This window comes from Coregonus lavaretus (assembly GCF_964263955.1).
Source record: "Coregonus lavaretus genome assembly, contig: HAP1_SCAFFOLD_47, whole genome shotgun sequence".
Classification (NCBI taxonomy): Eukaryota; Metazoa; Chordata; class Actinopteri; order Salmoniformes; family Salmonidae; genus Coregonus; species Coregonus lavaretus.
Window position 1 is genome coordinate 2,259,118 of NW_028161510.1, and position 23,669 is coordinate 2,282,786.

The 23,669-nt window shown below is 40.7% G+C and overlaps 2 protein-coding genes across 2 annotated transcripts; both read right to left on the reverse strand.

Moving 5' to 3' along the window:
- Positions 1-3,957: 3,957 nt before the first annotated feature.
- LOC311120560 (uncharacterized protein) lies at positions 3,958-9,632 on the reverse strand. The gene is made up of 2 exons (XM_084195147.1): positions 9,054-9,632; positions 3,958-4,889 (listed from the first exon to the last, which is right to left on the reverse strand). The coding sequence occupies exons 1-2, from the start codon at positions 9,421-9,423 to the stop codon at positions 4,030-4,032; spliced, it is 1,230 nt and encodes a 409-aa protein (XP_084051273.1). The 5' UTR covers positions 9,424-9,632; the 3' UTR covers positions 3,958-4,029.
- A 2,488-nt stretch (positions 9,633-12,120) lies between these two features.
- LOC311120519 (uncharacterized protein) lies at positions 12,121-20,710 on the reverse strand (the record flags this gene model as incomplete). Its single annotated transcript, XM_084195104.1, has 3 exons — positions 19,791-20,710; positions 12,394-12,488; positions 12,121-12,204 (listed from the first exon to the last, which is right to left on the reverse strand). The coding sequence occupies exons 1-3, from the start codon at positions 20,515-20,517 to the stop codon at positions 12,121-12,123; spliced, it is 906 nt and encodes a 301-aa protein (XP_084051230.1). The 5' UTR covers positions 20,518-20,710.
- Positions 20,711-23,669: the final 2,959 nt, after the last annotated feature.

Below are 23,669 nucleotides of genomic sequence, written 5' to 3' on the forward strand. Positions count from 1 at the left end.
GGACTCTAGCGGCTAATGGGCGTGGACTCTAGCGGCTAATGGGCGTGGACTCTAGTGGCTATGGGCGTGGACTCTAGCGGCTAATGGGCGTGGACTCTAGCGGCTAATGGGCGTGGACTCTAGCGGCTAATGGGCGTGGACTCTAGCGGCTAATGGGCGTGGACTCTAGCGGCTAATGGGCGTGGACTCTAGTGGCTATGGGCATGGACTCTAGCGGCTAATGGGCGTGGACTCTAGCGGCTAATGGGCGTGGACTCTAGCGGCTAATGGGCGTGGACTCTAGCGGCTAATGGGCGTGGACTCTAGCGGCTAATGGGCGTGGACTCTAGCGGCTATGGGCATGGACTCTACAAGGTGTCAAAATCGTTCCACAGGGATGCTGGCCCATGTTGACTCCAATACCTCCCAAAGTTGTGTCACGTTGGCTGGACGTCCTTTGGGTGGTGGACTATTCTTGATACACACCGGAAACTGTTGAGCGTCAATAATCCAGCAGTGTTGCAGTTCCTGACACAAACCAGTGCGCCTGGCACGTACTACCATACCCCCGTTCATAGGCACTTACAGTATCTGGCCACAACTGTATATCATTAATTTGAAAATGGATGTAGCAATAGCAGATTGCCCCTTTAAAGACAAAATCTATTCCCTTAAAGTCACACTCTGTAAGATACAAATGTCAGCATGAGCCACCAACACAAATATAAACAATGGAGAAAACAGCAGATAGACCACTTGATGATGTGTAGTGCTCGAGGAATGACACGCAGATAAACACACACAGAAAGAAAACACAGAGTTTGAAAATGATAATTTAATCAGAGTATTGTAGTATCTAAACAGTTTATGACTTTGCTGACGTTTGCAAATGGTGTGTTAGAGGAAGTTGACTCAGCTTGCGGAAGCATCTGGAAAGCATTACTATAGGGGCCCCCTAAAACAGAGGAGGTCTGTTATGTGGAGGCCTGGGATTGGTCTGTGGGAAAACCACCCATATTATGTTACATATTATAAATACCATGGTTGAAACAAAGGACAGGGAGAATATAACATATTAGAGCAGGGGTGTCAAACTCATTTTAGCTCAGGGGCCACATGGAGGAAAATCTATTCCCAAGTGGGCCGGACCGGAAAAATCATGGTATATATAACTTAAAAACAACAACTTCAGATTGTTTTCTTTGTTTTAATACGATCAACATACAACAACATAAAGCTGGAGCCTGAGGACAGTGTATCCAAAATAGTACAAGCACAACATCACTATTAATCATAAAACACCTCAAGTTATTTGAAAGTTCTAAAGAAAAAGAACACACAAACACACAATGCCTCAGTGATTCACAGAAGTATATCACAGATCACAGAACTATATCAGGGTGTCATTTCTCAGGCAGAAATGTAGATAAAAATAATGAAATCCTGTTCCCCAAACAAGTGCAAGAACCACAGAGTCAAGAATAGGTTAAATATACAAATAAAATAAAAACAATTAAAAACAATAGCACATCAACATAAAAACATATAAACATAAAGCTGGAGCCTGAGGACAGTGTCCAAAAGCACAACATCACTATTAATCATAAAACACCTCAAGTTATTTGAAAGTTCTGAGGACAAAGAACACACAAACACACAATGCCTCAGTGATTAACAGAACTGTTTCACAGATCACAGAACTATATCAGGGTGTCATTTCTCAGGCAGAAATGTAGATAAAAATAATGAAATCCTGTTCCCCAAACAAGTGCAAGAACCACAGAGTCAAGAATAGGTTAAATACACAAATAAAATAAAATCAATTAAAAACAATAGCACATCAACATAAAAACATATAAACATAAAGCTGGAGCCTGAGGACAGTGTCCAAAAGCACAACATCACTATTAATCATAAAACACCTCAAGTTATTTGAAAGTTCTGAGGACAAAGAACACACAAACACACAATGCCTCAGTGATTCACAGAAGTATATCACAGATCACAGAACTATATCAGGGTGTCATTTCTCAGGCAGAAATGTAGATAAAAATAATGAAATCCTGTTCCCCAAACAAGTGCAAGAACCACAGAGTCAAGAATAGGTTAAATATACAAATAAAATAAAATCAATTAAAAACAATAGCACATCAACATAAAAACATATAAACATAAATCTGAAAGCGTTGCTCAAACTCCCGTAACAGTCCCGTTATTTTATCTTTGAACCGCTTCATGTCTGCCACATGTTGGGTCGCGCACACATTTTTCAGACAGGGGAAGTGAGCTGCATCACCACCGGCAGGTTGCGTCTCCCACAATGACAGCTTCAACTTGAAAGAACGTATGCTGTCATAATACTGCGTGACAACTTTGTTGCGCCCTTGCAGTTGTTTGTTCAAGTTATTCAGGTGCTCTGTAACATCCACCATAAATGCAAGGTCCTGCATCCATTCTGCGGAATGAAATTCTAACACTGGTTTGCCCTTTTCTTCCATGAACTGTTCAATTTCTTCTCGTAAATCAAAGAAACGCCTCAGCACAGCACCTCGGCTTAACCATCTTACCTCAGTGTGGTATGGCAGGCCATAGATGTGGTCTTTCTCTCTGAGAAGGCTGTCAAACTGACGGTGATTCAGGCTTCTGGATCGGATGAAATTAACAGTTTGGATGACCACCTTCATGACGTTATCCATCTTTAATGACTTGCAACACAAAGCCTCCTGGTGCAAAATAGAGTGAAAAGTCAAAAAACCACGTCCTCCATTTGCAGATTGCACTTTCTCTCTGAACTTTGTCACAACGCCTGCTTTTTTCCCGATCATTGAGGGCGCACCATCTGTAGCCAGGCTGACAGCGCGGGACCAGTCCACTCCGACCCTGTCCAGCGCGCCGACGAGTGCGGTAAAAATATCAGCTGCTGTCGTTGTATCTGTCATCGGCACCAACTCCACAAACTCCTCGGTGACAGTCAATGTGTCATCAACTCCGCGGATGAAAATGGCCAGTTGTGCAACATCTGTAATGTCCGTGCTTTCATCAATTGCAACCGAAAACGCAATAAATGACTTTACTTTTTGCTTCAACTGGCTGTCCAAATCCACTGAAAGATCGGAAATCCTGTCTGCAACTGTTTCTTGTCAGGCTGATATTTGCAAAAGCCTGCCGCTTTTCAGGGCACACAATCTCCGCTGCCTTCATCATGCATGTTTTTACAAATTCACCCTCACTAAATGGTTTTGAAGCCACTGCGATTTCATTAGCAATGAGGTAGCTAGCTTTCACTGCAGCGTCACTGATGTCTCGGCTGTGAGTAAACACAGACTGCTGTTTCTTCAGACCCGCCAACAGTTCATTCACCTTCTCTCATCTCCGCTGTCCTTGAAAGTTGTCATATTTGTCGGCATGAAGACTCACATAGTGGCGACAAAGTTTATATTCTTTCAGCACTGCAACATGCTCTGAACACACCAAACATACAGCTTTCCCATTCAATTCCGTTAATAAATAGAAGGATGACAATTTTTCTTGGAACACTCTGCACTCTGCGTCCACTTTTCTCTTTTTTGACAGAGACATATTGGGGCAATGAGGGTGCCAAAGCACATAATGTTAAAAGTAGAAGCCGTAATAAATATCGCGGGCAAAACAAAGTAGCTCATTGGCTGCACGTGCTTGACCTACTTGCTCTGCCCCGGTATAAACAGTTTGCTTGCTTAACACAATTGCTATTGCGCCATCCAGTGGACGCAATTGGAACAGCAGTTTATTTTATTGAAAAATTGCAGCGCATTTTTATACTTGACAAAATTATTATTATTATTATTTTTTTTTTTTTTTTATATTATAACCATTATAATCAAGGACAGTGTCAGAGGATTTCTTGTCATCACAGCATAATTAGCATCGTTATCGACACTACAGTATCTACTTTCAAACTGACATACTCCATATTCAGTTCAGGTGTTTAAATAAAAAACATACAAATGTCTTTTGGAATGCGCTTTATACAATTTGATTTCATGTGCCGTTAAACAAAAGCACAATTTCTCAGTCAAAAATATGAGACAAGTGTGGGAGCAGCATGTGTGTTTTCTCATGAACTTTAAGTCCATTTGACGTGTTATATTCCTTTCCACACTTGGAGCAGTGGTAAGGCCTCTTTCCTGTGTGTGTTATCTCATGGTCTTTCAGGTGCCCTAACTGGGTAAATATCTTTCCACACTGGGAGCATTCATAACGTTTCTCTCCGGTGTGGATTCTTCCATGCTCCTTCAGTTGCTGAAACCAGGTAAATTTCATTCCACAGTGGGAGCAGTGAAAAGGCTTCTCCCGTGTATGTCTTTTCTCATGCCTTTTCAGGTACTCTAAATTCGTAAAACACTTTTCACAATTTGAACAGTGGAAAGGCTTTTCTACAGAATGTGTTTGCTCATGGTTTTTCAGTGTCACTGATGTGGTAAAACACTTTCCACACTGGGAGCAGTGGTAAGGCTTCTCTCCTGTGTGTGTCCTCTCATGTGATTTCAGGCCCGATAACCGGGTAAAACTATTTTCACACTGGGAGCAGTGGTAGGGCTTCTCTCCTGTATGTATTCTTACATGATCTTTCAGGGTCCCTGAAGTGGTAAACCCCTTTCCACATTGAGAGCAGTGGTAAGGATTTTCTCCTGTGTGTATTTTCTCATGCTTTTTCCGTTGCCCTGACCAGCGAAAACCCTTTCCACATTGGGAGCATTGGTAAGGCTTCTGTCCCGTGTGTATTCTCTCATGTGATTTCAGGGTCCCTGAGGAGGAAAAACTAGTTTGACACTGGGAGCACTGGTGTCGTCTTGCTGGTTTGGACGTCTCTTGGTCTGGTTCCCCTGAAGGACTCTTCCCTCTATCAGAGTGAGAGTCTAGTCTCTCTCCTGCCAAAGACAGACAGTATTTAGTCAACAGAGAGACCTGGGCCCATATTCACAAAGCGTCTCATAGTAGGGATGTTGATCTAGGATCAGGTCCATACAATCTAATTCATTATTATATAAAAGTCAATACTGATGCTAGTACAGCACTCTTACTCTGAGACGCTGTGTGGATTCGAGCCCTGAATGAAACCTCCACATGATCAAACTGCCTTCTTTAATAGGTTTAATACAGACTAGATCCCTCAATAACCGGAGGTCATCAATTTTTTACAACATTTTTTAAATCCAGAATGATCAAATGAACAAAATGATCAGGCATGGTCTTGATTCTGTCCTCTTAATCATTTGAAAATAAACTGAAAATGTCAACCAAAATGTCATGAAATCAGACATGAGTTGGTTGTAATTATAGGATATATGATGTGGTAGCAGAGTTCCATCAGCTCAGTCTGTCTTACCTTACAGCTAAAATATTAAGGACCTAATAACACCATTCAGATTTTAAAAACGAATGACGCAGAGCTTCAATCCTATTTGCAAGATTTCGAATAATATCAAAATCAACCCTTTTGTCTTGATCAATGACCAAGATATGGATGTCTCATGGTAGGGTGGGGGTATGCAGAAAGGGTCAACTTTGAGGACCTCTATCTCCTGAATGTTTTGGCATGTCAAACATCCTTCCTTCCGATGAAGTTTCTATGTGAGAATTGCCAGTTTTTCTGTAAACACCATGTTCTGCAGATTGTACTGTTAAGACGGTCCCTTAGCCAAAAGTGCAAACATTCCCCCATTGAAACCAATAGTCACTTTTTGAAAACGGAATGGAATGGCCAAAATGTAGAGTGTAGCTTAATCACTTACCTTAATCTGATTCTAGACATATCACTCTCATCATCCTTTGACCTTCATTGAGGTATTGACGAGTGAACTCCCAAATATCAAACAAATATCTGATGCAGGGGTCTCCAACAGCTCATAGCTCGCCAAACAATTCCGAATGTAAATGCAATTTTTCATGTGTTCCATCGCAAACTGTCATAAACAAATCTCACAAGTATCCGACACCGCAAGCTCCCAGCTACCATCTAATCAACGCAACATTGACATTTTCCACCCCTGGTTAGCCACTATAGGCTTAAAAAGCCAAACTTAACACAATATCTGCCAATTAATATCCAGCAATATTGCCCCAGTCTGTCTGTGTGATGAGGGCGTTTCTCTATCACTCCGTGTGTAGCAAGTTGACGTGACAACTGTAAGCCTACGTGCACTTAACGTTTAATTGAGAAGGTTGAAATACTTTCCCCAAAACCTTCTCAATGAAATGTTAAGTGCAAGTAGGCTTACCTGGCAGAAGCATATCATGAGTAACTATTATTTGGTATTTGCAAACTCTGCCATGACATGAGAAACAGCAGTACAGAACCACCGCTAGACCAGCACATTAGATGGCACATTCCTCACTCGTTAGACGGGCAATTAAATTAATTAAAGGGCCAGATGCACAATTAAATTAATTAAAGGGCAAGATGCACAATTAAAGGGGAATTACACTCAAAAAGAAATCTGTAAGAAAACAAACGCATGCACACAGAAATCAGAAACATGGACAGCCACATAATATTTAGCTTACGTTGATTGGACTAAATCGTTTTTGGTATCTTTTAGTTGTCACTGTATTAGACTAAACATAGGTGATATGATGATGTTGAAATGTTGAAGTTGAAATGGTGCTGGAATAGTGGAGGCAGCTCCTGTTTTCTTTGCGACTTGCGGTAACTCTCTGTCGTTCTAAATCAATAGTTGTTTAGTGGTACAAAAATGTCGGAAACGTTAACTTGCTTGACCATGCTGTAGGTCATGTAACTGTTTGTTACATGCAATATGCTTTGTGGACTTCACCAGACAGAGGTTGCTCTCCGGTTTTGTGATGAAACAAAGGTGTGGTTGAATTTATTCTGCCACTGTCTTCTTATTGTCTCTGCCTTTAGGCCTATATACAGTGGGGAGAACAAGTATTTGATACACTGCCGATTTTGCAGGTTTTCCTACTTACAAAGCATGTAGAGGTCTGTAATTTTTATCATAGGTACACTTCAACTGTGAGAGACGGAATCGAAAACAAAAATCCAGAAAATCACATTGTATGATTTTTAAGTAATTAATTTGCATTTTATTGCATGACATAAGTATTTGATACATTAGAAAAGCAGAACTTAATATTTGGTACAGAAACCTTTGTTTGCAATTACAGAGATCATACGTTTCCTGTAGGTCTTGACCAGGTTTGCACACACTGCAGCAGGGATTTTGGCCCACTCCTCCATACAGACCTTCTCCAGATCCTTCAGGTTTCGGGGCTGTCGCTGGGCAATACAGACTTTCAGCTCCCTCCAAATATTTTCTATGGGGTTCAGGTCTGGAGACTGGCTATGCCACTCCAGGACCTTGAGATGCTTCTTACGGAGCAACTCCTTAGTTGCCCTGGCTGTCTGTTTTGGGTCGTTGTCATGCTGGAAGACCCAGCCACGACCCATCTTCAATGCTCTTACTGAGGAAAGGAGGTTGTTGGCCAAGATCTCGCGATACATGGCCCCATCCATCCTCCCCTCAATACGGTGCAGTCGTCCTGTCCCCTTTGCAGAAAAGCATCCCCAAAGAATGATGTTTCCACCTCCATGCTTCACGGTTGGGATGGTGTTCTTGGGGTTGTACTCATCCTTCTTCTTCCTCCAAACACGGCGAGTGGAGTTTAGACCAAAAAGCTCTATTTTTGTCTCATCAGACCACATGACCTTCTCCCATTCCTCCTCTGGATCATCCAGATGGTCATTGGTAAACTTCAGACGGGCCTGGACATGCGCTGGCTTGAGCAGGGGGACCTTGCGTGCGCTGCAGGATTTTAATCCATAACGGCGTAGTGTGTTACTAATGGTTTTCTTTGAGACTGTGGTCCCAGCTCTCTTCAGGTCATTGACAAGGTCCTGCCGTGTAGTTCTGGGCTGATCCCTCACCTTTCTCATGATCATTGATGCCCCAATAGGTGAGATCTTGCATGGAGCCCCAGACCGAGGGTGATTGACCGTCATCTTGAACTTCTTCCATTTTCTAATAATTGCGCCAACAGTTGTTGCCTTCTCACCAAGCTGCTTGCCTATTGTCCTGTAGCCCATCCCAGCCTTGTGCAGGTCTACAATTTTATCCCTGATGTCCTTACACAGCTCTCTGGTCTTGGCCATTGTGGAGAGGTTGGAGTCTGTTTGATTGAGTGTGTGGACAAGTGTCTTTTATACAGGTAACGAGTTCAAACAGGTGCAGTTAATACAGGTAATGAGTGGAGAACAGGAGGGCTTCTTAAAGAAAAACTAACAGGTCTGTGAGAGACGGAATTCTTACTGGTTGGTAGGTGATCAAATACTTATGTCATGCAATAAAATGCAAATTAATTACTTAAAAATCATACAATGTGATTTTCTGGATTTTTGTTTTAGAGTATGTCTCTCACAGTTGAAGTGTACCTATGATAAAAATTACAGACCTCTACATGCTTTGTAAGTAGGAAAACCTGCAAAATCGGCAGTGTATCAAATACTTGTTTTCCCCACTGTATATATCACGGTCCCGAGGCATATGAACTAACAGGTTATAGAGCAAACAACGCAATTATCACAACACATAGGTTGTAATATGGCTTTTTCCCCCCCTGGTTCCCCCAGTGATTTTACCCACGCACCGCTCCTGGAGATTAGAAGAGAATAAAGAATGTGCCTAATTGAAAGCTAGAAGAAGAGAAAGAGTAGCTACAGACATGTTTCGTTTTTTTAAGTAGCTCTCATGCTTGAAAAGGTTGGAGACCCCTGATCTAACGTGAAAACAAATTTACGGCGGTAAATTATTGTGTAGACCTGAAGTAGAATGCCATTTTAATAGCACACATTAGTTCAACAACTGCATAGTGTATATTGTGTGGTCCTCTGTAGCTCAGCTGGTAGAGCACGGCGCTTGTAACGCCAAGGTAGTGGGTTCGATCCCCGGGACCACCCATACACAAAAATGTATGCACGCATGACTGTAAGGCGCTTTGGATAAAAGCGTCTGCTAAATGGCATATTATATTATTTATTATTATTATAGTGTGCCCCTGTTTAAGATAGAACTCACTGGTGTTAATCAGATCTCCAGTCTCCTCTTCTTCTTCTTCTTCTTCTTCCAATGTGACAGTCATCTCCCCCTCCTCCTTCATTTCAAAACGTTCTTCCTCTTCTTTCAATGCACCAGTCATCTCCTCCTCTTTCACTACAAACACAGTACCCTCCTCTTTCACTCCGAAAGCTTCTTCCTCTACCGTAACATCCTGTTCTTCTTCTTTCACTGTGATAGCTTCCTCCACTTCCTCTTCTTTCACAGTAAATTTTTCTTCTTTCACAGTACATTTTTCTTCTTTCACGTAAATGTTCAGCGCGGGAGTTTCTTTCTCCGTCCAACAGACCTCATTTTCTTTAGCAGGGGGAGAGTAACTTAGTGAGCTCATAGTAGGGGACGTGAGCTAGCTAGTTAGTTAGCATTAGCGACTAACCTAGTGCTGGGCTAACTGAACAAGCCAGATAGCTGACAACGTAAATATGAAATTAAATGGATTAACTAGTACATACATATACAGTGTGTTTAAAACACTGAGGTTAATATACACAAAAATGGTCCAAATAGCTTCAATGTTTTGGTTTTATGTTTGCTAGCAAGTTACCGAGATGGTGGTTGTTGTTGTTGTTGTTGTTGAAGAAGAAGAGTCCCGTCCACTAGATTTTACGTCACGCAAGAATCATCACCTGAAAGACTCACATCGCCATCTGCTGACTGGAGTGGGAAACGCAGTTTAACAAACAAAAACAATTCTTGCAAACAATGTCAAAACAAATAATTGTAAAAAATAACCAGATATGTTTTCTCTTACTTCTTACAGATAATAATTTCCTCTACGCAGATGTAGAAGCTGAATAGTATGGTGGCTAGTGGTGCGCGGGTCAGCTGATTGTTCACCCGCAATTGAAAATAACCCATCCCCAACCGCAACAGCCCGATTATATGTGATAAAGTGGACATCTGAGGCACGTACACGACCCTAACTCGCTAATATAGGAAATACGCTGTAGACTACAGTCAGAGACTGCGGAATTATTTATTTATTTTTTACAGGGGGTGCAGGATATTTTTTTTAACCTGATTTAGATGTTACTGCTTATAATTCTCGACATTTTGGTAGGCTATTTGTTAGTCATCTTGTCTATAATTAGATACATGCAGCTTCTCTTCTGTCATTATGTTGCCCTAGAAGGCTAAATAAACCCTTGCTCACCAGAATAATGTCACACATCGATAGAATGAATGCTTCAATCTAGTTTGAATCGGTAACGTTTTCTCTGTCATCTCTGCTTCTTTCGCGGAGCAAAGACGTTTAGGGACTTGGGAGAAAATGCAATAAACATTTTAAAAACGGGAAAGATTTTATCTGCATCATTTCCAAATGCCATCAGTTTGACCGGTTGTAAGGACATAGAAAGCTGTGAAAACGAGCCAACCTGTTTCTGCTAAGATTGCAGTTCGGCTAGGATGCATATTTTATGTGCTTGAAATACTAATCAGCTTTTATGATGCTGATAAAGATAGTACCTCTACAGGTGGTATCTCATTGTGCATTCGCATTCTCTCAAGATGTTGAAAGAAATAAATCATATTTCTCCACTCCTGTTCCCGAGTAAGAATTTAGCCTACATTTGGTGTACATTTCTGCAGGAAGTAATATTAAGGCTATGTGAGAGGTTATAGACCTACAATCAGTGTCCAGATTTCAGTTAACATTTGTGGTATCTAAGGAATTCATGACTTTGTTAACTTTGCAAATGGTAGTGTGGTATCTAAGGAATTTATTACTTTGTTAGTGTTTGCAAATGGTAGCTTAGAGAATGTTGATTTGGCCCAGGGAGACATCTGGAGAGCAGTTCTATAGGAGTACCCTAAAACAGAGGAAGTCTGTTGTGTGGAGTGATGGGATTGGTCTGTAGGGGAAACCACCCCTATCTTGGTAAAGATTATAAATACTTGGTGAGGACAAAGGAGGTCAGAACAACATATTCGTTTGGGTCCACTGTTCTCCAGATGCATGCAGGTATCTGTAAATCGACGCTGAAATCCTTTGTTATGAATAAACCTTTATAATCAAAGTACAGTGTCAGCGGATCTCCTTGTCCTCCACAGCATGATTAGCAACATGTTTTCAGACAAAACACATTTGGGTCAATATCACCATAAGGTGCCTTTGAGACTTCCCCATTTCCCCCCCAAAAAGCTGAGATTTTCCATTGAACTTCATATTCATTGTATTAAGTATATGTTATGCTGTTAGAAATGCATATTGGTCAAGCTCCCACACTTTTTATAAATTAACTGCAAGCAGACAATTTACATGCAAACAGCAAAATATGTCCACCCTGTCATGGACAATTTCAAAGCAGAATAAATACATTGTAATTACATAGTGATTATAAAACATACATTTTCAGAAAACTATTTAGTCACTTTCTCAACAATATATTTTAGTTTATGGGAAAAGTATTTGGATAATAATGAAATTATGGCAAACTATTTGTTTCTCTATAAAATCTGCGAGGGTTGCACTTTCGTTTCTAAATAAAATCTAACAAAAAAGATATCTGGTCAAACTTTCAAACAATACTATTTGGCCCTCATTTGTTTATAAAGGTATCACACAAAAGATTTTGCTAACTTGTGAAAATAATTTGTTTATTTTCATAGAACATGAAAATAACAGGGTGGACAGTGACATGACAGGGTGGACCCTGGGCATGACAGGGTGGACACGTTGTGAAATGTCATTGAATGGCCTCATAAATGCAAGGAACAATGCAAGAAAATGATGTAAAAAATGCCTTTTCCCATGTAGGGGGAAATTACAAGTTGAACAGACTGTTTTTGATCCACTCTACCTGCATGCAGCCACTGAATAAAGATGCCCAAAATGAGACATTAATGTGGCCTTCTAGCGTTAAACTCTGTATATCATTCTGCACAGTGAAAGTCAAACATTCAACTGTAGAACAAGAAGGAAAATGTTTTTTAAGTGGAGAACAGTTGATTTGAAAAAACAGAATATTACAGAAAGATCACTTGGACGCATCTCCAAACAGTCTCTCCCTTTCTGCAGAGACATGGCTCAGTTCTGCAGTTGCTGTTCCACATACTTCCATGCAGACACTTCAATCTGTACAGAGCGCAACCTGGAAGGCCCTGGCTCATGCTGATTTTCAGGAGTTTCAGCAGGGGAGTTGGGGGGTGTCTCTGACTGTAGCAAAGCACTGGACCTGTTTCTGGCTCTGGCTTGACTTTTTGCCTCTCTCCATTTCTTTATTTTTGCCCTCTTCTCTCTCTCACTGAGCTCATTGACACCCTTCTTCTTTCCAGTCTCTCTGTCTTTTTTCCATTTGACCCTTTCTTTCTCAAGGTACTTTCTTCTTCTGTCTGGGTCAGCATCACGACGTTCCCGATATCTCCTTGCTATCTCAGCTCCTTTTGATCTCATTCCTTGAAAAAGACGATTCAAAATGTTCCCTTACACACTTTAATTGGCAGTCCCGGTAAACTAGGCTTGCATTATCAAACTAGGTTTGCTGATACCGATATCGGCAAAAAAATTGTCCATATTGTCCATTCTTACTATGTATAGCATGTACTGTTATAAAATGTGTGTAATAGCTGTTGTAATATGTGTAACATTATCAGTATGTGGCCTAAACTATGCACATGTCCTTCCTGTCATGAACCATGTCCACCCTGTCATGGAAGGCTTGCTGACAGGGTGGACAATGACAGGGTGGACATTTTTGTCTAATGTTAGCATTTAATGAGCACATGGTGGACCTTCACTTAGCAACATACTACAGTTAGCAAGCTGACTGTGTACTGTTTTACAAATATATTTCAAAGTTCTGATAGGTTTTTCTATCAATTGATATTTCACTATGACAGAGTGGACATGTTAAGCTTGACAACATCCAACTACACACGTAATATGATGAAAATGATGAAACATAAGTGTAAATACTTACTCTGCAACTAGACACTGCTTCAGCCTTCATTGAAGAAAGACAAAATGCTCGTAGTGATGTCACTGAAAACATCAGTGGGTTTCTTAAAGGGGCAGTTACCCCATAATGACAGGGTGGACAGCAATTTCAGGGACACATGCAAAATGTTCAATATGATTATGAAAATACAATATGCATGATCAAAATTACTTGTTTTATCAAATAACTTATTGTGGACAGTAAAACCATGTAAAAAAAAATTGGATTTAGTATCATTTAACCACTTATTACACACACTGTAGTTAGCAGAGCAGTGTGTGGGACATGCCAAAATCACGTACATCCAATGAAATTTTTTTTATAAAATGAAGGAACACTTTTTTAGAGACTTATCATTCTACTGATATGTGTGCAAATGTTTGGCCACTTATAATAAGACCTCAGACTTTCATTATTCTGCTCCATTTTCATGATGACTGAGTGAGTCTGATGAGGACACCAAAGGCACCTCATAGTGATATTGACTCTTCTGCTAAGATTGCAGTTCGGCTAGGATGCATATTTTATGTGCTTGAAATACTAATCAGCTTTTATGATGCTGATAAAGATAGTACCTCTACAGGTGGTATCTAATTGTGCATTCGCATTCTCTCAAGATGTTGAAATAAAGAAATCATATTTCTCCACTCCTGTTCCCGAGTAATAATTTAGCCTACATTTGGTGTATCATTTTACTGCAAGAAATGCTTAATTCTGCAGGAGTTATTATTAAGGCTATGTGAGAGGTTATAGACCTACAGTCAGTGTCCAGATTTCAGTTAACATTTAACACATCTGAACGGAAGGCTACAGTTCCCTTGATGTGCCATAGTCCCATTTAACGTCTCCATCTTGTGACTGTCGAATTTGTATAACACCTGACAATCATCACACTGCTATCATCCTCTTTTATCCCTTCACCCAGCCTGGTCTCATAGACTAAACGTAACATAGAAAATGTAAATCCGGGACACTCAAATTAGTATGATATGCTATGTATGGTATGGTTACTTAAGGCACAAACAAAAGTAGAATGATTGGTCTTATAACATGAATGTCTAGCAAACCAAAGGTTGCGAGTTCGAATCTCATCATGGACAACTTTAGCATTTTAGCTAATTAGAAGCTTTTCAACTACTTACTATTTTTTAGATACTTTGCAACTACTTAGCATGTTAGCTAACCCTTCCCCTCACCCTAACCTTAACCCTTTAACCTATCTCCTAAACGTATTATTACAAATGCCATATGGCTTCAGCTTATCATAGGAGTTAACGTGCCACAAAAAAAATCGGACCTGGGTTCCTGTAAAGACGTAGTCGAATGTGATTCCTGCGTCTCCGTTGCACTAAACGTCTGACTGTATTTTGGATCACTGCATATCCCACTTTGATGCATTTAAGATGTATTAGATTGTATCCATGATGCTTCACGTTGTCCCAGTTGATCAAGAAGGAATAACGCTATGTCAAGGAGGTCCGATATTTCTCCGCAATGTATGTCAACTATTGACAACACCATCCATATTGCTCAATTACATGAATATCTCTCAATGCCTCAAACCGATGAGAAAATAAAAGTTGATCAACTCAAACAAACCGGCCATAATGTCAACCTGTGCTTGAGAGGAAGCCAAGCTTGCCAGTAGCTAATGCGGACGTTTCAGCATAATGAAGGCTCTTTCTCATAATAAAGTGCAACTGGGTTATTTCGCAATAACGACATCTTTCTAATTATAACACGATCTTTCTCATAATAACGAGAACTTTTTCCTAGTAATGTTATCATTCATTTACTGAATTATTTCAGAATAACGTGATCTTATCTCATAATAATTATATATAAAAAATCTCAGTGGCAGCAATACGCCACCGTAAAACATCGTACCGGTTTGGTGGAATGACCCACATATTTCGTTATTTTGAAATGATTATTAAGTTGTTTGGGTCATTCCTAAGATGCGTCATTCAAAACGTGTGGTTCTTATGGGATGTTGAGTATTGAACAAAGCGCTACAGAAAGAGATGTCTGTCATTACGTGCAAGTTAAACAACTACAGCCTCCTCCTTGGATTTTCCATTTCCTCATCTCCTCTCGACTGCCTCAGGCTTGGCTGATCTGGCATTGCATTTCCTCTCTGCATTTTTTATATTCCAGGCCTTTTCTCTAATCTGGCCTTTCTTCCTCTCCCTGTAGAGACGCTGTTTTTCATAGTTAACGTGTTGTTGGTGGCCCACAGTCTTTAACAACTCCTACAGTACAGACCAACATAACAACTCCTACAGTACAGACCAACATAACAACTCCTACAGTACACACCAACATAACAACTCCTACAGTACAGACCAACATAACAACTCCTACAGTACAGACCAACATAACAACTCCTACAGTACAGACCAACATAACAACTCCTACAGTACACACCAACATAACAACTCCTACAGTACAGACCAACATAACAACTCCTACAGTACAGACCAACATAACAACTCCTACAGTACAGACCAACATAACAACTCCTACAGTACAGACCAACATAACAACTCCTACAGTACAGACCAGTGGCGGCTCCTGAAAAAATTCTCAGGGGGGGCAATTTTTCTGATGATTTAGGTGACCTACACACATTTTTAAAAAGATATGTCCAGCAACAACATGAAGACAGGGGCAGCATATAAGTCAATACCAGAAGCATTTATTGACTGATCTCAAAAGTGTTGGCTTACAAAATCAAAATAAGTTATCACAGTAAAAATAATCAAGGGTGTTCTTTCACATTCCTCAACACTGCATAAACAATATGCATTTCCATAAACAAATGAAATATCAGCTGAAAATACAGCATCTTGGTATTTGTTCAGATTGCAGGATCAACAAGAGCTTTTACCACATTTTTTGCCTCATGGTTGAATTGGAAATATGTGCACCTGAGCATAATTCACAACAAGCAAGCAGGAGCTTTTGATAGAGGCTACTGAAAACATTGATGCAAGTTATTGGTAATAAGACATTTTTATAGACTTCCATATTCTGCCCTCTTGTATAGATTTGTGAAAATGAACAGTGATAGACATTTTGCCTGAAAACAGAATTTGAAAGTAATTTCTAGAAAAGGTAAACACAGCTATCTGTATGGCTTTGTAAAAATGAACAACCATATTCTGGCCAATTGTATAGATTTGTAAATATGAACAACCATATTCTGGCCAATTGTATAGATTTGTAAAAATGAACATGAACAGATTTTTTTGTTTGTTTTACTTTTTAAAAAAATGAAAAATAACTATTTTAAACAACATCAACTGTGAACTGATTTGGGCGTGTGTGTGTTAAAGAGACAGGGAGGGAGGGACAAAGAGAGAGAGAGGCTACATTACTTGTACTGAAACTGTTCTCTTCTCTGTTTCAATACAGCAAAGCGTTCAATGACTTTCTCATTGAAATCAGGCATGCTGAGGACTAGTTCCCTCTCCATGGAAAGCATGGCCAGTGCATTCAGACGTTCCTGGCCCATTGAATTTCGCAGGAATGTCTTAACTCGTGTCAAAGTTGAGAAACATCTCTCAGCTTCAGCTGTTGTCATGGGAGTAGTTATGAGGATGTTCAACAGAGTCACAGTCTCAGAGAACGTCTCCTGGAGGTTGTAGCTCATGAGAACCTGGTACAGTGCCAGTGCACCACAGCCTCCCTTGTATTCAGGATTCTCATAGATCAGAGATAGTTCTGTCTTGAGCTTTGCCTTGCTCAGCATGGGGTATGCATTCACAGTGGCATTCAGAGCCTCATCAGGAAATGAATGGCAGTACCTTTCAAACATGTCTGCTTGCAGTAAGGTAGCACTCACAAGGTGGCCAGAGAAAGAGAACCTTTCTTTGGTGTGATCCAGGATGGTGTTGCAGACCTCTTCAGACAGCCTCTGCTTCTCCTCTTCTCTCAAAGCTATTCTGGGTCTTTTGGCTCCTGTTGCTTCTTGCAGCTGCTGTTGAGAGGAGTCCCTGAAGGCAAACAGACCAATGTGTTTGTTGGCTTTGTACAGTATTGTTGTCTATGTGATGCACAGGTATATGCAATGTATCCATGATGTATAGTACAAATATTTCAGTCCACTTAAAATGGGCAGGGATGCATAAAGTCTTTAGTGTTTAAGTTAGCCTTTGTGTCTCACATAGCCTGGATGTTCAGCACAGTATACAGTGGTGCTCATAAGCTTATGATCCCATGCTAAAGTTGACTAAAAAGAGGAATAAAAAAGAAAAGAAAATTGGTGTCCATAAAGGTTGGATTTTCCAACTTTTTTAATTAAGTCATTAAGATAAATTTCCAAAAGATGATTTTTTTATTCCTCTTTTTAGTCAACTTTAGAATGTGTTCATACACTTATGAGCACCACTGCACAGTACACATAGTATATAACATAAAATAGATTACACCACTGGTCATAAGGCCATAAGAATAATGTAATTTCAAACACAAATGCAGTCTCCTTTCATGCATACATTTTCAAATAAAGCTCTGCTTTGAGAAAGATTGAATGATATTGTTTAATCTTACCTTATGGCCTGCACACTGCTTGTGAAGCTGTCGAGGGCACTTTTGATAAAGACAGCATCGATGTCCTTCTTCTGTAGCTTCTGGTACAGAATGTCGACGTGGGGCATGATTTTGTGAAAAAGCCGCAGGAAAAAAATAAAATCTTCATCATGCAGCATCCTCACGTAGCCAGATGCCTCTCTCACTGTGGCCTTGTCAAATGAACCCAATGAACCCGTCCGGATGGCTTCAAAACATTCTATGAGGTCGTCTCGATTCTCGTAGACAGTGTTCACGACTCTGCTGTTGAAGTTCCACCGTGTGGATGAAGGTCTGGGCAGTCTTCGTGCAACAGTCTGGTCAAGAATGCTGGTGCGTTTGGGTGACCGGGAAAAAAAAGTTGTAATCCCGCTCAGATCGGAAAAGAAAATGTTCACTTTTTTGATGCGAGAAGTAGCTTGCTGCATGATCAAATTCAGCTGATGCGCATAGCAATGCACGTAATGGGCATTCTTGAAATGCTCACGCACCTTTTTCTGCACACCAGCCTTCTCTCCCCTCATCACACTGGCTCCATCGTAAGCTTGCGCAATGAGTTTGACTTTCTCGTCATCGGCAAAAAGACCGTTCAGTCTCTCCAAAAGTACACTGGCGATTGAGACTGAGGTTGATTCCGAGATGGGAAGGAACTCAAAAAAGCGCTCCTGCACTTTGTGCTTGCTATCTATGTACCTCAGCACAAGCACCAACTGTGTCTGTGTAGAAACATCCGTGGTCTCGTCAGCTTGGATAGCTACGAAGTTCGCAGACTTCACCTCCTCCACAATATGTTCCCTCGTGACCGCTAGCATACACTCCAGTACCTCGTTTTGAATGGTCTTTGATGTGCCCTTGAAAACTTTAGCATTTTTAAGATGGTCATCAAACACCTCATCTAATTGTGCCACAAAGTTGACAAGTCCAAGAAAAATACCAGGGTTGGTGGAGCCCTCAGTTTCATCTTTGCCTCGCAAAGCTAACTCAAACACTCCGCAAAACTTCACAGACTGGATTAGCCGGCTGAGGATATGGCGGTTCTTGCTAACCTCATCGTTGTGGCGGCGGACAGCTAGCCTGTATCCCTCATCCAGTTGAGTGGCAATATTCACTCTCCCCAAAGCAGAAATTCTCAAACAGCTATCCATGTGGGTCTTTGACAGCTCATGTTTCTTAATCTTTTCTGAAAGATGGTGCATGTCGGTTACACCAGTCGCTGTCCAAGCGGTGCTGTCTGAAGTGCCGCCTTCAGGGTGAATGAGTAAGCAGGGGTAGCAGAAAACTGCATTAGCTACATCGCAGCCTGCTAGCCAGGTTTTTCGTTCATACCAATTTTTGGAAAATCCTCGGGTGTAGGACTTCCCCCCTTTAGTAGAAACCTGTTGAATTATTAAATTTGGTCTGGGAGGTCCTAATTGTTTCGTTGCCAATTTATCTTCATTTGTTCGCCGACAAAAAGGAACTTCTTTCAAAGACACAATCGAGTTGCACTGAAGCCTAGCCATGTTGATAGTAGTAGTGAATTGATTGAGGCTGCTACCCTCTCTTTTCTTAGTTACGTTCATGGTTACGTTACGTATGACGAAAGCGCGTAAGTGCAAGCCCTCAGACACCCTTGGAGATTCTGTTGAAAGCTCTGAAATTTGAAAAAAAAAGATTTTACATGGGAGTCTATGACAGACTTCTGGGCGATTTTCAACCTGACTGAAATCGCCCCAAAAGGGGGGGGAGCCATTTGAAGCACGACTTTAGCCTGATTGGACATTTAGTGGCAGTGTGGCACTGTGGCAGATAGATTACAACACTGATAACTAATGTTGCCGTGATATAATTGATTAGAAAAAAAATCCCTTCCTTTTCCCGTTTGGCAGTGCGTCGCCCATATCGCCCTATTGAACACACCGCCCCTGGTACAGACCAACATAACAACTCCTACAGTACAGACCAACATAACAACTCCTACAGTACAGACCAACATAACAACTCCTACAGTACAGACCAACATAACAACTCCTACAGTACAGACCAACATAACAACTCCTACAGTACAGACCAACATAACACCTCCTACAGTACAGACCAACATAACAACTCCTACAGTACAGACCAACATAACAACTCGCCCCTTTAAAAACACACATTAGTTCAACTACTGCATAGTTTGTGCCCCTGTTTTTAAGACAATACTCACCGGTGTTAATCTGATCTCCAGTCTCCTCCTCTTCATCCTCCTCCTCCCCTTTCACTGTGACAGTCATCTTCTCTTCATTCCCCTCCTCTTTCACTCTCAAAACTTCCTCCTCCTCCTCCTCTTTCACTTGAAAAAGGTCCTCGTCTTCCTTCACTAAAATATCCTCTTTCACCCTGAAAGCTTCTTCCTCTCCTTTCCCTGTGACAGTCATGTCCTCCTCTTTCACTCCAAAAACGGCATCCTCTTCTTTCACTGTAACATCCATCACCCCATTTACTCCAAAACCTTCTTCCTCTTCTTTCACTGTAACATCCATCACACCATTTACTCCAAAACCTTCTTCCTCTTCTTTCACTGTAACATCCATCACACCATTTACTCCAAAACCTTCTTCCTCTTCTTTCACTGTAACATCCATCACACCATTTACTCCAAAACCTTCTTCCTCTTCTTTCACTGTAACATACATCACCCCATTTACTCCAAAACCTTCTTCCTCTCCTTTCACTGTAACATCTTCTTCTTTCAATGTGATAGCTTTCTCCTCCTCTTCTTCTTTCATTCCGAAATCTTCTTTATCTTCTTCTTTGACTGTGACAGTCATCTCCTCCTCTTTCACTGTGATATCCTCCTCTTCCTCTTTTACGACAATGTTCAGTCCCAGAGCTTCTTTCTCCGTCCAGCGGACCTCTTCTTTAGTAGGGGGCGAGTAGCTTATTGAGCTCATGGTTGTGGATGTTAGCTAGCTACCTAGCTTGCTTGTTAATTAGCGATAGCCTAGCACTCGGCTAGACGCTATCTTAACCAGCTAGCTTGACTAACAACATATATACGAAATGGAGTAAATACACAGTGCGTCTAAAACACTGAGGTTAAAATTCACAAAATGGTTCCAAGATCCCCGATGTTTTGGTTTTATGTTTTCTAGCAAGATACCGAGGCAGCTAATGAGTAGTCATGTTGTTGTTGAAAAAGCTTCCCGTCCCGTCCACTAGATTACACGTAGCTAAACAAGAAACATCACTTGAAAGAGTCACATCGTCATCTGCTGACTGGAGTGGGTAACGCAGTTTAGGAAAATATTCATATCATTCTGGCAAACAATGTCATAAGAAATTATGTATATAAATCCTGGATTTCAGATGCTATGTATTGGCCATTGAGAGGCTTTCAAGCCACCGGTCGGCCATATTGGCACTCGCCAGTAGGAGCAGTCCTCGATAGCATAGTAATGAATGAAATTCTACAGAATGTTCGATTAAATGTTTAGAGGACATAATTACATGTATTCAAGTATTTTTTGTTGTAGTGGGGACAGTTACATTAGAACTCTCAAAACAAATACTTTAAGGCATTTTTTAAAATAATGGTTTTCATTTTTTATTTGTATGATTAGCTCACAGAATATAATTTAAAAGTAAGGTTAAAAAAAAACTTAAAAAGACATTAAGGTGTCTGTAATTGAATAAATGTGTCAAAAACGAATGTAGACATGAATAAATGCAATTCTATCGCTTCCAAAATAGTTCTTGACACAAACCAGTGCGCCTGGCACGTACTACCACACCCCGTTCAAAGGCACTTACAGTATCTGGCCACAACTGTATATCATTCATTTGAAAATGGATGTAGCAATAGCAGATTGCCCCTTTAAAGACAAAATCTATTCCCTTAAAGTCACACTCTGTAAGATACAAATGTCAGCATGAGCCACCAACACAAATATAAACAATGGAGAAAACAGCAGATAGACCACTTGATGATGTGTAGTGCTCGAGGAATGACACGCAGATAAACACACACAGAAAGAAAACACAGAGTTTGAAAATGATAATTTAATCACAGAGTATTGTAGTATCTAAACAGTTTATGACTTTGCTGACGTTTGCAAATGGTATGTTAGAGGAAGTTGACTCAGCTTGCGGAAGCATCTGGAAAGCATTACTATAGGGGCCCCCTAAAACAGAGGAAGTCTGTTATGTGGAGGCCTGGGATTGGTCTGTGGGAAAACAACCCATATTATGTTACATATTATAAATACCATGGTTGAAACAAAGGATGGGGAGAATATAACATATTAGAGATTGGGCCAGTTGTTCTCCAGATGTCTGCAGGAGTCTGTAAATTGACGCTGAAATCTTTGATGTAATAAACCATTATAATCAAGGACAGTGTCAGCGGATTTCTTGTCATCACAGCATAATTAGCATCGTTATCTCGACACTACAGTATCTACATTCAAACTGACATACTCCATATTCAGTTCAGGTGTTTAAATAAAAAAACATACAAATGTCTTTTGGAATGCGCTTTATACAATTTGATTTCATGTGCCGTTAAACAAAAGCACAATTTCTCAGTCAAAAATATGAGACAAGTGTGGGAGCAGTATGTGTGTTCTCTCATGAACTTTAAGTCAATTTGACGTGTTATATTCCTTTCCACACTTGGAGCAGTGGTAAGGCCTCTTTCCTGTGTGTGTTTCTCATGGTCTTTCAGGTGCCCTAACTGGGTAAATATCTTTCCACACTGGGAGCATTCATAACGTTTCTCTCCGGTGTGGATTCTTCCATGCTCCTTCAGTTGCTGAAACCAGGTAAATTTCATTCCACAGTGGGAGCAGTGAAAAGGCTTCTCCCGTGTATGTCTTTTCTTATGCCTTTTCAGGTACTCTAAATTCGTAAAACACTTTTCACAATTTGAACAGTGGAAAGGCTTTTCTACAGAATGTGTTTGCTCATGGTTTTTCAGGGTCACTGATGTGGTAAAACACTTTCCACACTGGGAGCAGTGGTAAGGCTTCTCTCCTGTGTGTGTCCTCTCATGTGATTTCAGGCCCGATAACCGGGTAAAACTATTTTCACACTGGGAGCAGTGGTAGGGCTTCTCTCCTGTATGTATTCTTACATGATCTTTCAGGGTCCCTGAAGTGGTAAACCTCTTTCCACATTGAGAGCAGTGGTAAGGATTTTCTCCTGTGTGTATTTTCTCATGCTTTTTCCGTTGCCCTGACCAGCGAAAACCCTTTCCACATTGGGAGCATTGGTAAGGCTTCTGTCCCGTGTGTATTCTCTCATGTGATTTCAGGGTCCCTGAGGAGGAAAAACTAGTTTGACACTGGGAGCACTGGTGTCGTCTTGCTGGTTTGGACGTCTCTTGGTCTGGTTCCCCTGAAGGACTCTTCCCTCTTCACAGTGAGAGTCTAGTCTCTCTCCTGCCAAAGACAGACAGTATTTAGTCAACAGAGAGACCTGGGCCCATATTCACAAAGCGTCTCATAGTAGGGACGTTGATCTAGGATCAGGTCCATACAATCTAATTCATTATTATATAAAAGTCAATACTGATGCTAGTACAGCACTCTTACTCTGAGACGCTGTGTGGATTCGAGCCCTGAATGAAACCTCCACATGATCAAACTGCCTTCTTTAATAGGTTTAATACAGACTAGATCCCTCAATAACCGGAGGTCATTTAAAAATTAAAAAACATTTAATCCACAATGATCAAATGAACAAAATGATCAGGCATGGTCTTGATTCTGTCCTCTTAATCATTTGAAAATAAACTGAAAATGTCAACCAAAATGTCATGAAATCAGACATGAGTTGGTTGTAATTATAGGATATATGATGCGGTAGTAGAGTTCCATCAGCTCAGTCTGTCTTACCTTACAGCTAAAATATTAAGGACCTAATAACACCATTCAGATTTTAAAAACGAATGACACAGAGCTTCAATCCTATTAGTAAGATTTAGAATAATATCAAAATCAACCCTTTTGTCTTGATCAATGACCAAGATATGGGTGTCTCACGGTAGGGTGGGGTATGCAGAAAGGGTCAACTTTGAGGACCTCTATCTCCTGAATGTTTTGGC

Excerpts from the sequence above, each read along its gene's own strand:
- LOC311120560 (XM_084195147.1), bottom strand. The coding sequence starts at position 9,423 with ATGAGCTCACTAAGTTACTCTCCCCCTGCTAAAGAAAATGAGGTCTGT. Across the intron at positions 4,890-9,053 it reads TGGAGATCTGATTAACACCA|GAGAGAGACTAGACTCTCAC; the intron begins GTGAGTTCTATC and ends TGTCTTTGGCAG.